Source organism: Sphaerodactylus townsendi, linkage group LG17, assembly GCF_021028975.2.
Source record: "Sphaerodactylus townsendi isolate TG3544 linkage group LG17, MPM_Stown_v2.3, whole genome shotgun sequence".
NCBI classification, from domain to species: domain Eukaryota; kingdom Metazoa; phylum Chordata; class Lepidosauria; order Squamata; family Sphaerodactylidae; genus Sphaerodactylus; species Sphaerodactylus townsendi.
In genome coordinates, this window is record NC_059441.1 from 24,562,874 (window position 1) to 24,578,177 (window position 15,304).

At 47.5% G+C, this 15,304-nt stretch overlaps 1 protein-coding gene across 1 annotated transcript in view; it reads left to right on the top strand.

Moving 5' to 3' along the window:
- The window catches only part of IGF1R (insulin like growth factor 1 receptor), a 213,011-nt gene that overhangs the window by 188,634 nt on the left and 9,073 nt on the right, over nt 1-15,304 (top strand). The window contains exons 7-12 of the mRNA XM_048481648.1: nt 1,809-2,038; nt 5,049-5,159; nt 9,241-9,404; nt 9,804-9,815; nt 10,300-10,407; nt 11,629-11,763. Coding sequence (XP_048337605.1) covers nt 1,809-2,038; nt 5,049-5,159; nt 9,241-9,404; nt 9,804-9,815; nt 10,300-10,407; nt 11,629-11,763 — 760 coding nt within the window. The remainder of the gene's footprint in view (nt 1-1,808; nt 2,039-5,048; nt 5,160-9,240; nt 9,405-9,803; nt 9,816-10,299; nt 10,408-11,628; nt 11,764-15,304) is intronic.

Genomic DNA, 15,304 nt, shown 5'->3' on the forward strand with positions numbered 1-15,304 from the left:
GGTGGCGGTAGCTGGGCCAGATCCGGGTTGTGCTGCTTTGCGCGGCTTCATTTGACCCACTTTCCGCTGTTGAGGCGGCAGGGGGGAAGTAATGAAGCTTTTTTGCAGCTTTTTGCTTTTAAAGTTGGCACTTGTTACTCCAAGTTTTTCTTTGGAGCCCTGTAAGGTAGGTGAAGCTGACTTGTCAAAGACCACACACAAGTATAGATTTGAACCCAGATCTTCCAAACCCAACTCTTAGCATTCTCACCCAAATCAGGAAGTCAGGATTGGTTAACTGTGTCTGGATGGTGTCTGCTTTGAACCTCAGTTCGACTGGAATTTCTTTGTTGACAGCCCTTCATATACACCCATCTCAAGCTGCTTCCATTGCTTCAATAATCATTAGATTACACTGTTTAAAAGGAAATGAAGATCTCAATATCATAAAGCTTTTAAGACCAGAGGCAAAATTGACCAGCAGCCCACATCTCTGTCCTGGTAACGTGGCATGGGGATTTCTGTCCCAGTCTTCCTGATCAAAGTCCGATTCAAGGCAGCTAACAACCAATTAAAAAATACACTCAAATAAATATTTTGTACAAGTGTACTGAGAGCCAACATCGTGTCATGGTTAAGAGTGATGGGCTCTAATCTGAAGAACTGGAACCGAGTCCCCACTCTTCCCCATGAAGCCTGCTGAGCGACCTTGGGCCAGTCCCAGTTCTCTCAGAACTCTCATTTCACACAGGGCGCAGGCAATGGCAAACCATCTTTGATCATCTCTGGTGGAGGAAACCTTACAGCAGTGGTTCCCGACCTTTTTCACTTGTGTACACCTTCCTTAAATTGTACCCCCGTATTAGCAAACCTATTACGCAATTCTTTTTTACGTAACCCCAAATGCTGTGGTACATAATACTGAGGGTTCTCATACCCCCAGTTGGAAGCCACTGGCCTACAGGGTTGCCATAAGTCAGCTGTAACTTGATGGCACTTCCCGTCACCCCCCCCATAAGAGAGAGACTGGAGCTTCCGACTTATCATTTGTTGGAGGTCACAAATGAATCCACTCCAGTGAATCTCACCTAAAAAATTATGGTAGGGTTCATACTAAGCCTCTCTTGGCAGCAGTGGCGTAGGAGGTTAAGAGCTCATGTATCTAATCTGGAGGAACCGGGTTTGATTCCCAGCTCTGCTGCCTGAGCTGTGGAGGCTTATCTGGGGAATTCAGATTAGCCTGTGCACTCCCACACACGCCAGTTGGGTGATCTTGAGCTAGTCACAGCTTCTTGGAGCTCTCTCAGCCCCACCCGCCTCACAAGGTGTCTGTTGTGCGGGGGGGAAGGGAAAGGAGATTGTAAGCCCCTTTGAGTCTCCCTACGGGAGAGAAAGTGGGGGATATAAATCCAAACTCTTCTTCTTCTTCTCCGCTCCCAGTTCCTCATTTCCCTTCGTGATAAAGGATTTCTTCATCATTCCCTCTGAAGAAGTGAGCTCTGACCCATGGAGGAAATGTTAGTCATGAAGGCGTCCCTGGATTTCTGTTTTGTTTTGTGACTGAGGAGGAAATTATGGATCCAGTCAGTATTGAGGATTTGCCTCAGAGCTGTGGGTGAAAGTTTTGGGGAAGGGTCGTGACTCAGTGGGGGAGGTTCTGCTTAGCTTACAGAAGGAGCCAAGTTCACTTCTTGGTATTTCCAGTTAAAAACCTGTAGGTAATGTGAAAGGTCTCCACTTGAGAACCTGGAGAGCCAGTGCTGAGCAATGCTGACTTTGATTCGGTGTGAGGCCGCTTTGCATGAAATGGTTCTTTGTGATTTTTGCAGTTTACGTACCAGATGAGTGGGAAGTGCCCCGGGAAAAGATCACCATGTGCCGAGAACTGGGGCAGGGCTCCTTTGGGATGGTGTATGAGGGAATCGCGAAGGGTGTGGTGAAAGATGAACTGGAAACCAGGGTGGCCATCAAGACCGTCAATGAGTCGGCGAGCATGCGCGAACGGATCGAATTTTTGAACGAGGCCTCTGTGATGAAGGAGTTCAATTGTCATCATGTGGTAAGTTTCTGGACCCATAAATAGTCTGCCTTGGAAGAGCTGGAGGCCATACTTAGTGAAATGTGCAAAAATCTGAGGTTGTGTGGAAAAATAAAGCCCAGCTTCAACTTCCTGATGGTGTTATCTTACTAAGATCAGGTAATACAAAATATAGAACAGGTGTGGGTGGGGCATCAGACTGTTTGGAGCTTCCAAGAAAGTGCTGTCAATGAACAGACACTAGCAAAGAGTGCTATTTTTAAAAAACAAAAAAACAAAACCAGAAATGTTGGAATACAGTAAAGTCAGCATTAAAAAATTCAAAGTCTCTAATGCATCAGTGCACAAGAAAAGATGGAAATATAAATGCATTGATAGTTCTATTTTTAATTGCTTGTTAAAAAAAACCTAATCAAATAAGATACGTCTTTTGCGTTGGCTCAAAGTCATCGCAAGCCTCAAACTCAGAATCAGAAAATCACAGCACAAATTGAAACAAATGCTGATACGTTGCTTGCCACAGTTCAAAATTCATGGCCATAGTAACAGATTAATTTCGTATCTTCCAAAACAATGATCTGTGCCTTAAAAATTATTTAAGGTTGTGATGGGCTCCAAAAAATTATTGAATTATTGTTATTGAATACATTACCAAGCAACATTCTGAAATTATTGTAATGAATTATTCAAATGTATGGTAACAGAGGCAAGGATAATATTTGCTGCAAAATGGAAAACACACAAATGCCGAACTCCGGAAGAGTGGAAAAAACAAATTGGCAGGATATGATGGCACGGCAAGCGTTAACATTCCATCTACATGACAGACCGAGATTGGAATTTTAGGAAAAATGGAATTCCTTCTACACATACATGTTAGAAGATTCAGATGAGAATTAAAGTAAAAAGGGAAAGATTTCTGGAAAAAAATGTTCCAAATAAAGCTTTTTTAATGAGTAGATGGAGATGAAAACAAGACTAAGGGCTATTATGAAATTAATGTCATGAAACCTAGTACGGAAATGAATCATTAGACATTCACACTATAAGTTCTACATATAAATGTCACATTTACTGATTGTTCGTTTATGCTGTAATGAGAATAAACTCTCTACTTAAAAATTACTTACCCTAATGAAAACTATTCATCAATAGAATTTACGTCAAGGGGTCTTAACTTTATCTTAGCAACCATGGCAATAAAATTTGCAATGTAGTCCATTTATCTCTATCTAGCGATTGCATTGCAAGTTTAGTCAAATCTGTTCTCTCTGATAACCCCCACAAGATATTCCCAAGATATCTTTCCCAATCTTGTAAACCTCGAGCACTGAAAGATCACCTGTGCCAGACCTTCAGTAGATCTGGGTTCGCAAGAGCAAGCTGTTTCATCAGTCAGCATCCTATTCTGAAAGTTGTAAAATGTTCATGCGATCGTTAGTAAATGCCTTTCTCTGCTCAGTGCTGGGAGGGTCCCAGCTATGGGATCTTTATATATATATCCTGCCATTTCTGCCTCTTGACAAGTGTCCAAAAAGATGTTTACAATGTAAAGAAAATACATTTGGGTTAGAAGCAGCCAACTGAGAATCTACCCCAGCGTTATTTTAATTATAATCCATATTTTGATTTCTCGGGGGTACTTCGAGTGCCAGTTTTTGGGGCTGAAAAGCCATATTAAAAATGTATCCCCATTTATTGGGAAGTAAATACAGAGAATGCAGCGAGCTTCCTTCCGTCAACTGATTAATTTCTCAGGGTGCTTGGTTCACGAGCAGTATTTGGATAGGAGTGGATGATGGGAGTAAAGAGCTGCGGTGCAGAGATAGGCAAAGACTTGTGAGAAATGGAGGGATTGATTGAGGCACAGGAACTAAAATGTGTTCAGGACTAGCAGAGGTCATGATGTTATTCCCATATATGCAACATCAAACCAGTAGGATTCAGTGAGATTTACTTTCCACTCATTGGCCAAGTTATACTTTTCTTCTCCGCTTTATGCTGGAGTCAAATACTCATCCAAATTTGGACTTTCACGCTGCTCTTGTACGCTGCTGGTTCCCAAACTGAGGTGGCCATACATGACAGCACGCTGAAATGCTTTGCCTGCAGCTCAGATGAGAGGGTGTTTCCTGCAGATGCCTCCAGAACAGCGTCTTTGTGACTGTTCCTTTCTGGCGGTTGATTCATTGTTATGTGTCTTTTTTTATTGGCCAAAACATGCCTCAGCCAGGGAGAAAGCGCTTGCAAAGTGGCTGCACAAGTACTCAGCCGCCTGAGACGTTCACAAACGGAGGTTATTTTTAACTGACTGTAGCACAAATTGCCAAGTTGATGAGGCTAAATTTGATTTGGTGTTATTTCTGTTTTTTTAATCCTTTGGTGTGTGGCCTGTGTGGGCCCAGGGTAGACTGGTCTCATCAGATCTCAGAAGCTAAGCAGGGTCGGCCTTGGCAAGTACTTGGGTGGGTGACCACCAACAAATACTAGAGTCGCTATGCAGAGAAAGACAATGGCAAACCACCTCAGTTAGCACTTGGATGGGAGACCACCAAGGAATTCCAGAGTCACTTTGCAGAGGAAGACAATGGCAAACTACCTCTGTTAGTTTCTTGTCAGTGGCAAACTACCTCTGTTAGTTTCTTGTTAATGGCAAACCAGCTCTGTTAGTTTCTTGTCAATGGCAAACCACCTCAGTTAGCACTTGGATGGGAGACCACCAATGATGCCCAGGATCGCTATGCAGAGGAACACAATGACAAACTAACTCTATTAGTTTCTTGTATTGAAGGCCTACTGGATTGCCAAAAGTCAGCCGTGACTTGATGGCACTTTACACACACGCAAGGACACGGCCTATGGGCTACTGAACCTTAATAAAGTTACCTTTCTTCTCAGCCAAATGCATGTCCTGTTTATGTCCAGGCTTTGCCAACCACAGGCACAGCGGTTATCTCTGAAATGGTGCATGTACTAAACTTGCCATCTTTCGTGCCCAATGGTCCTTAATCCCAAGCATTTCTCTCAATAGGTGCGGCTTCTCGGCGTTGTCTCCCAAGGACAGCCCACGCTTGTCATTATGGAACTCATGACGCGGGGAGATCTGAAGAGTTATCTGCGGTCTCTCCGGCCAGACACGGAGGTGAGCCCCATTCCTCTCTTGCCGGGCAAAGGTGACATTTAAAACAACGCATGTTTTGCCCACCAAACCCCGCCACCTCAATCTTTCCAGGGCGTTCTGTCGTTTAGTGCAGTGCCTTGCTGGGGGGTGGGGGTGGGGGTTGTCAGCGGAATGGAGTCCTTGTGGCAGATAGAAAAGCATTGCAATATGGGGCCTGCCATGTAAAGAAGAAAACCCTCATCTGGACGGTTCAGGCTAGCCCAGTGATGGCAAACCTTTTTGAGACCGAGTGCCCAAATTGCAAACCAAACCACACTTATTTATCACAAAGTGCCAGCCCTGCAGTTTAACCTGAGTGCTGCGGTTTTAGTTTAGAAAAAACCGGTTGGCTCCTTCTTCCTCTGCCACACCCATTTGAGCAGGGGCCAGCCTGCTCTAGCCTCCAGCAAGTCCTACGCGCAGAGCTCTGTGCCTCTCTAGCATCTCTGCCTCCTCTACACTCCCCCCCTCCCCCCCCATGCAGCAGTCACCCAGAGCACAGGCACCAGGCCCACCAGCCGAGTCCTCACTGCGATGCATGCACATTGTGTTCAGTGGCCCAGGCCAGCCTTGATATGTGTGTGTGTGGGGGGGTGATTTTCCGCCCCCCCCCCATGGCGAACTCTGTGTGCGCGTGCCCACAGAGAGGTCTCCAAGTGCCGCGTCTGGCACCCGTGCCATAGGTTCGCCATCACTGGGCTAGCCTGATATTGTCAGATTTCAGACGCTAAGCAAGGTCAGTTCTGGTTAGTGCTTAGATGGGAGACAACCCGGAGTGGCTCCCCAGAGGCAGGAAATGGCAAACCACATCTGTTTAGCCCCTTGCCTTGAAAACTCACGAGGTGCTCATAAGTCAACTGCGCTTCCCAACCCCATGTAAAGAAAAACTTTCCCGCTGTGCAAAACAAAGGCGAGAGAGAAGCTCCAGCTCTCCTTTCTGCTTGCTGTGCTCGGTTCTTACTTGCAGATTTATTCAAAATGCAAATCCCGAACTGAAAAAATGTGATCCCTCACACTTGCGGCTGGAAGTGAGCCCGGCAACGGGGTGGGATTGTGGAGGAGCGCGTTTGGGTTTTAGTGAGGAAGTAATGGGACGACAAGCCACATAGTTGTTCCCAGTGTTTACAGTGCAAGAAGCTTAGGCTGTGGCTGTTGTTGAATGCGACAGTGTCGTCTTTGCGTGCAGCACACCTCCCCCTCTTGGTCCAGTCTCTGCTGTCTCCTGCTTTAAAAACAGAAGGTAATGGCAAGGATCTTGCCCAAAGGCCCCGGAGAGCTGCTGCCAGTCAGAGTAGGTGAGATCAAGCCAGTTGTTTGCCTCTGTGTAAGGCAACGTGATAGGCACTTAAAATTTCAAGGAGACTTTTTAAATTCTCCTCCTGTAGCATTAAGCAAAGCCTTGTGTTCCGTGAATCATAGGCTCATTCCGCACATGCAGAATAATGCACTTTCAAACTGCTTTCAGTGCTCTTTGAAGCTGTGCGGAATGGCAAAATCCACTTGCAAACAGTTGTGAAAGTGGTTTGAAAACGCATTTGATGGCCCTGCGTGCGGAAGAGACCATAGGAGGTCTTGCAGAGCTGAAAGAGGCCAAACAGACCCTCGCTGGCTGCAACCCTCATCATTGCAGGATCCCGGCCTGGAGCAGTGCGTGCGAACCTTTTCGAGACCGAGTGCCCAAATTGCAACCCAAAACCCACTTATTTATTGCAAAGTGCCAATGCAGCAATTTAACCTGATTAACCCCCTCGAGCAGGGGCCAGCCTGCTGTAGCCTCCAGCAAGTCCTACGTGCGCCACTCTGCGCCTCTCCAGCATCTTTGCCGCCTCTGCCCCTCCCACCCCAGGTAGCAGCCACCTGGAGCACAGGCACCAGGCCCACCAGCTGAGTCCTCCCTGCTCGCTGAGGTGCACACACATCAAGTCCAGCGGCCCAGGCCAGCCGTGTGTGGAAGGGGGAGCGATTTCCCCTCCACGTGACGAACTCTGTGCGTGGGTGCCCACAGAGAGGGCTCTGAGTGCCACCTCTGGCACCCGTGCCATAGGTTCGCCACCACTGGCCTAGAGCATCCCCGACAAGTGTCCGTCCAACCACTGCTTGAAGACTGCCAGAAAGAGGAAGCTCACCCCCTTCCCAGCCCCCACGTGATTGCCTCTTCCTAATTTCGTCCTGCTAATTTACAAACTCGAGCGGAAACTTCTGTTCCCACCCCAGCCCTCTACAGAGTCATCTGGAGCGCACACAGACAGATACTTTAATTGCTCATGAATTAAATGCTACACGCCGCTCCCCTTTGTTTTGGAAATGAATTATGAATGAGTGTTTTGCAACAAACACTAATATTTAGTCATTCCCCGGGCATTTAACGTTCCTGCTGGCAGCCGAACGTTTGCAGCCGCCCACGTGCTTCTGCACGGTCCAAATGGGGTAAGAGAAGGCGGGAGGCTGCGGCAAGCAGAGGCGCTTTGAAATTGCGGCCGGCGGCGTCTCTGCTCCGCTTGCCCCGGCCCTTAGCTTCGTGGTGGGCAGTTTCTGATATGCATAATTTACAGCAAACGGGGCCGTGAGAGAGGTAGATTAAAATTTGATCATAAAGCAAAGGCCTCTCTCCTCGGAAAGAGAAAGAAAACAGACCTGGCTAGAACTTGGCCCTGGAATGGGCTTTGGAGGGAGACATGCACAGCTGTGGCGAAGGATGAGAACGCTCCCTGGTGTGTCTCTCTCATGCATCGCTCCAGTCGTTCCATTCTGTGTGGAAACAGAGACCAGATTGGGATGTTGTGGGGTTTCCGGGCTGTATGGCCGTGTTCCAGCAGCATTTTCTCCTGATGTTTCGTCTGCATCGGCTGGCATCTTCAGAGGATCTAATGGTAGTAAAGCAAGTGGAGTATATATACCTGTGGAATGTACAGGGTGGGAGAAAGAATCTCTGAAGATGCCAGCCACAGATCCAGGTGAAACTTCAGGAGAAACTGCTCCTGGAACACGGCCATACAGCCCGGAAACCCCACAACACCCCAGTGATTGTGGCCATGGAAGCCTTCGACAAATCAGAGACCAGATTTCTTGCCTCAGTGTTTGTGGGAAGTACTGAGACTCACAGAGTCGGAAGGGGCCACACAGACCAACCCCCTGCTCAAGGGAGGATCAACCTAGACTAGAGCATCCCAGACAAATGTCTGTCTGGCTGCTGTTTAAAGATTGTCGGCGAGGGGGAGCTCAGCAAATCCCTAGGTGGCTGATGCATGACTTTTTCAATAATTGTTTTTCTTAACATCCATCTGTAATTAAGAGCCAGCGTGGTATAGTGGTTAAGAGCAGGTGGACTCTAATCTGGAAAACCGGGTTTGATTCCCCACTCCTCCACCTGAGTGGCAGAGGCCTACCTGGTGAACCAGATGTGTTTCTGCACTCCTACATTCCTCCTGGATGACCTTGCGCTAGTCACAGTTCTCTCGGAACCCTCTCAGCCCCACCTGCCTCACAAGGTGTCTGTTGTGGGGAGAGGAAGGGAAAGGAGCTTGTAAGCTTCCTTGAGGCTCCTTAAAGGAAAGAAAGGTGGGGTATAAATCCAAACCTCTCCTCCTCCTCTTCTCCTCCTCCTCCTCCTTTAAACCCCTTATTGCGAGTTCTGTCCTCCCTGCCCTCCTCTAAGTGACAGCCCTTCAAATACTTTAAAGAGAGCCAGCATGTCCCCCTTCAGCCTCCTTTGCTCCACATTTAACATTCCCAAGTCCCTCAACTTTTACTCATAGAGTTTAATCTCCAGGCCCCCTGATAATCTTCGTCACTCTCCTCCACACCTGCTCTGTTCTATCCACTTACTTTTTGAATCGAGGCCTCCAGAACGATGCACAATAATACTCCAGGTGAGCCCTGACCAATGCAGTGTATAGTGGGATTATGGCATTTGTCAATTTGGATGTTATAAATTCTGACACAGGTAGTCCAGTTGGCCCCAGAGAAATGAATGACCTGTCCTGGCATGAGAGGCCAGCAAGCAGGGCAGGGCAGGGCCCGGGCCTTTCTCTATTGACGTTCCCATTGACGTCTCCTCCTCTAGAACAATCCAGCGCAGACTCTTCCGGCGCTGAAGAAGATGATCCAGATGGCGGGCGAGATTGCAGACGGCATGGCCTATCTGAACGCCAACAAGTTCGTCCACAGAGACCTCGCCGCAAGGAACTGCATGGTTGCAGAAGACTTTACTGTGAAAATTGGAGGTATGCTGCCTAACTCTCTCTTTTGTGTCCCAGCTGCTAAAGACACAAGAACTTGAAGTGGGCGGACGTGCCGCACGGCAGTGGTTTTTTTCTGTGTCTTATACAGAGCACAACTTGATCACAAGCGTGCCTGGGGTCTGTGGTAGAATTCAGCCTTATTATTTACTTTTTGGAAAACAAAGCAGATTTCTAACCGATGCAGCTTTTGAGAGAAAGGCGGGCTGCTTGAGAATGTCTAAGACTTAGAGATTGCGTGGCGAAATTTTCAGAAACCGTAACTGGGTGAAATGGGTTCAATTACTTGATTTATACCCTGTCTTTCTCCCCAGTAGGGATTCAAAACATTTACATTCTTCTCTTCTCTGTTTTATCCTTAGAACACCATTCCTTTGAGGTAGGTTAGGCTGAGAGATTGGTACTGGCCCAAGATCACGCCGCAAACTTCCACAGCGGAATGAGGATTCGAACCTCTGTCTCCTACCCAGAGCTAATGGCCCCTTCCGCACATGCAGAATTATGCACTTTCAATCCACTTTCACAATTGTTTGCAAGTGGATTTTGCTATTTCACACAGTAAAATCCAGCTGCAAAGTGGATTGAAAGTGCATTATTCTCCATGTGCGGAAGGGGCCCTTGTCTGACGCTCCTACCTCTACACCACACAATGTCTAGTCTTTGTGGGCTCACGTTCCAGTCCTGTTCCTGTCCCTCTCTGGGAGTAGAGCAGAAAAGATGCTTATAGTACAAGTGGAGGAGAAACAGTGCATTCAAACAGTTTGCGTAAAATAACGTTTGTCGTATTGGAACCTTTAGGGGCTACTTGGGTGGGATTCCCTAGATCCTATCTCAGTGGGAATTATTCCCAACATCATGCTGGGTGCAGCATGAGGGGGGGGCAGCTATGAAACCGATTACTATCGGAAAGGAGGGAAAGGCCTGCTGCCTGTCCGCTGGATGTCCCCAGAATCGCTGAAGGACGGCGTGTTCACGACGCATTCTGACGTTTGGTAACTACCGATGTGCTTTTCACACCATGCTTATTTTTAAAGGCGTTTGAGCCATAATCAGGTTTTGCTGCTCCGTGAAGAGCCAACCTGTTGCCGTCTCTTGAGATTTCGGCCATTCTGTTTTTGCAGAGCCCCTTTTGAAGGCAGCTCACCTTCCTCTCCTCTGTGAAACATCTGTGAAACTTAAAAGAAAAACCAACAACCCCCATAGCAAATCTAAACCAACACCTGTACGTTCTTCAAGTTGGCTTGGTTTTATAAAATACAGGCAGGAACTTCAGTGGCATAGCTACCATGGGGCTGGGTGAGGACAAACGCATGGTGGAGCCACAGTTCCAGTCATGTGAGGGGGTAGAAAATCGCTTTATACCTTCCCCATCTCACTTGGGACTGGCCCTATTGGGGCCGCCTGGAGGCTGCCCCCAGAACCAGCGGGGGGGCAGCTGGGCACCCCTGACCCTACTGCTGGGAGCTTGCCCACAGGACCGCCGTTGGCTCAGGTAAGTGGGGCTCAGGGGGGAGCGTGGGGGGCACCATTTTGCTCCAGATGCCACTTTGCCCCGCTGCACCCCTGAGGGACTCTTTTAGGAAGGGAGAACTAGGAGATCCTATAGGTAGATATTTGGGGAGATTAGAGGTTTAAGAAGAGAAATTCACGGATAGAATTCTGACAGAATATGACTTAAAGCTATAAAATTAGAAATGGTGTTGTTTTGTTTCTGTTTTCCCACACCCCTAGAGATCCATTTTGAAACCCTGAGTTTTACAGCTGTGGTCCTTACAAAGCGGAGTGTATTTTGGAAACTGCTTGCCTTTCCTTTGCGGAATTCCTTGGAAAGGGAGAGAGTGCCTCTGTCCTTCCTCTGTCTTTTCCAATGCTCTTGCATTTTTGAGGAGCATCCCACGTTGAGGGGCAACATCATCATTCAGCCCAACCTGATTTCCATGTCCTCGGATTTTTTGGCTCTTTGTGTCTCCTTTTGTGATGGATGATTGTTTTGCAGAGCAATCATCCACGCAAATACCACGCAAGCTAAAAGGCCTGGGTGGTAGAGCCTTGAGTTTGCTCTTGGGCGCGGGACAAGGAAGCGCTCCGCGAAACAGCCCAGTAGCTGCTAAGCTGGAGAAGTCGGCAACATACACAAGGGAGTCAGTTCTGGGTTGGCTGAAGCCAGCTCCCTTGGCTTGGACCAGTTCCTAACATGGCACCTTTTTCCACAGGTCTTTTGGCGTCGTCCTGTGGGAAATAGCCACGCTAGCAGAGCAGCCGTACCAAGGCATGTCCAACGAGCAAGTCCTTCGCTTTGTAATGGAGGGCGGACTTCTGGAGAAACCAGACAATTGCCCTGATATGCTGTAAGTATTGGCAAGCAGAGTGGGAATTCGAACCTGAGTTTCCCAGATCCTTGTCCAACACCTTAACCACTATGCAACACTACCTATAACTTAATGGGGCGTAGCGGTTTATGCCGTTACGTCTAAATTTTCACAGTTTCAAAGAAGGAGGTGGTTTTGTAGCCTTGTTTTGTATGCATACAAATGAATAATCTTAAGGCAGGGGTGTCCAATTCTGGCACTTCAGATGTTCATGGACTACAATTCCCATCAGCCCCTGCTGGCATGGCCAGTTGGCTGGTGGGAATTGTAGTCCATGAACATCTGAAGCGCCAGAGTTGGACACCCCTGTCTTAAGGTGCTGACCAATTTTTATGCAGTTCCAGTTTTTAAAAAATTATTTGTGGAGTAGAACGTTTATTTTCCTTTCAAGACAACGGAGGGTTGTTTCAACTCCTCACCAGTCGTTTACCCCAAAGAGCTGGGCCTGGTGTCCTTGTAGGGATGTGTTTGCTGCCAAAATCTTCTTTCACATATCTGCTGCTGTTGCTGGAAGAGGTTTGGTGGTGCGGGGGATCTCACTGTTTTGGAATGGATCATACCTGCAGTGTTCCTACCTGTCAGGTCAAAGACACGTGGCAAACCACCAGCACACTAGTACTGGGATGAAGCTGTCCCAAATGTTTCTTGTTTCCTTTCCGCGGAGCATTTCCACAAGCCCCATACCTGGAAACCAGAGCATGGCTCCCATTAGTGTACTGATCCTCTTTCCATCTCCCGGAACATGTTCAGTTGCATCTCCCGGAACGGTTCAACTTACGTTGGTGGCGGAGCAAGCTTGTTTTCTGCTGCTCCAGAGACTAGGACCAGGAGTCATGGGTTCAAGGTGAAGGAAACATCAGGAAAAACTTCCTGACAGTAAGGGCTGTCGGACAGTGGAATGCACTACCTCAGAGTGTGGTGGAGTCTCCTTCTTTGGAGGTTTTTAAAGAGAGGCTGGATGGCCTTCTGTCAGGAGTGCTCTGATTATGTGTTCCTGCATTGCAGGGGGTTGGACTTGATAGCCCTTGGGGTCTCATCCAACCCCGTAAAGAAAACTTCTTTTTGTGGGAAGTGTTGGAATGGTTTAAAGTAAGCGTCACGTGAGTTCGCCAGCACGAATGTCACGTGCCATTCCACCAGTTGTGCTATCTCTGCAGCAGTGTATGTCTCTTTGCCGCAAGGCAGAGAGCCAGATGATCTCCAATGTTCTTGGCCCCATCTGTTGCTTTTATTCCGAGACACAGTAGTCAGCGATGAAGTAACGGCAGTGGATCACGGGTATTTATGTCTCAGACTTGCTGCTTGCTTGTGAAGGGTGGTGGCAGTTCAGCTGTTGAGGCCATTCGCCACAAGTTGGCTGACTTCGAGACAGGGCGAGTGGAAAAAACCCCGTTCTTACAGCAGCAGAGCAAAGCGGGCATTTCACAACTCTGATGCTTGACGGGTGGCTTTTTCTAAAAACACAACATTCATTTGTTTGGACACAGAGTTTGTATTGTGAATGTTTAGGCTTAAAAACTGACAGTCTTCGGGTTTGCTGGAACTCAGTACAAATTTTTTTTGTTGATTTGTTTAAATCATCATCTTGAACACCGTTTTAGTTGAAAACTCCTTTCTTGGACACTGTGCTTCTTACTTGTTGAGTGAGATGCACACTCTTTTTTCAAAAACTCAGAATGAAAGCTGAGTAGAGGAACTATCCCAAACAAATGGAAATTAACTCGCAGTGCCATAAACACGCAAAGCCTCTTTGCATTTATCAAAATGACTTCATAAATGGTAACTCATATACAGCTCAAATCCTCTCGAGCATTCTCTTCCAGCTTCATTGATACCCAATAAATAACTGTCAAGTCCTAATAAAAATTTCTTGAGTCGTTCTTTTTCTGTCCCAGTCTTAATTGCCTTTGCCTTGTTTGTTAACACAGTGAACGAGACTTTACAAATCCAGATGATTGGCCTGGAAATTTATCAATTTTTTTAGTTTTGTTCCAAAATTACTCAGGCAATAAACTGTTAACCAATAAACTGTTAACTAAATTTCTAATTCTGGTCTCAACTGTCTAGGGAGAAGCCCCCAAATGGCAATTTTCGGGTCCTGTGGTCATTTAGTACCTTTATAATTAGTATTTTGAAGATATTCTGCCAGTATTCTTTTGCTACTGAGTCTTGTCAGCCTATATAAAAAAGAAGCTACTTTACAATTACACTTCTAACACCTTTTGGAAGTCACTTTTTATTTTTGCAATTCTATTTGGTGTTAAATTCTATTTGCAAATTTTCTTGAATATGTTTTTTTTTTTTTACACTTACGGTCAAAGAACATCTCATAGTGTTCCTGGGTCGGTTAAGCTGCACGTTCGTGAGGTGCATTTTCTATTGTCTGCCTGCCCTGGTCTATCGTGAGTCCCTCAATCCCACAGTGTAAGCCCAGAACATTGTGGGATACATAAGAAGAAAACTACGAGCACTTTTCCAGTTTCAATACTTGCTGCTCAGTGCTAGGTAAAAAGCTAAAGGTGGACTGTCCTTTGTGCAAGCACCGGGCCATTACTGACCCATGGGGTGAGGTCAAATTATGACGTTTGCTAGGCAGACTATGTTAACAGGATGGTTTGCCATCGTCTTCCCCAATCGCCTACACTTTACCCCCAGCAAGCTGGAGACTCATTTTACCAACCTCAAAAGGATGGAAGGCTGAGTCAACTTTGAGCTGGCTGCCTGAAATCAACTTCTGCTGGGATTGAACTCAGGTCGTGAGCAGGGCCACCGCTTCCCACTCTGCGCCACGGGGCTCTTTTTGCTCTGCGTTAGAGGTGGCTAAAAGTGGGTTTCTGGGAAGTTTGTGCGATCTTGCTTTGCAACATGCCTTCTTCAGTATATGTGGACGTTTACGCCTTTACCATTTTGTGGTGATAACAGTCGTTTTGATTCTACATGGTACCATCTTGATTGAATGGGCTTGGCTGGTTTCTTGGGGGAGGTGGGGGCTTAGGACTGCTTTGCTCAGGGGTTCGCCTGGAGGGGATCCCCTGTTTGGCATTTAGCCTGGCTGCTTTTTCCCAACCAGTAGGAAGTCTTTGGCCAGCTGAGGCAGTCACATAGGTATAATGGGGACATCCGGGGACAAAAGCCCCAGGTGCCCCCAGTAAGTCATGTGTGGGGCGGAAAATCGCCCCCCACACTTTTGACCCACCCCCCACACTTCTGGCTGTTCCGTACACCCCAGGTTCCAGTCTCTGAGGCCTGCTGGGCAGGCCTGTGCCACTACAGGCTGGCTACCTGAGGAGGAGGCGGAGCAGCCAGCCAGCCCCCTCCCCCAAGCTTGAGCCTGGGCTGCGCAGCGCTGGTGCAGGTAAGTGGGTGCGGGGAGGGCATAGCTACCATGGGGTGCGGGGGCGAGGAGGTACGTAGCTACCACGGGCACTGAGGCACCATTTTGCCCCTCTACACCTCTGAGCTGAGGTGTCAGAAAGGGAAGCGAATGACTTTCATCCTAGTAAACCCGAAACGGTTGTAA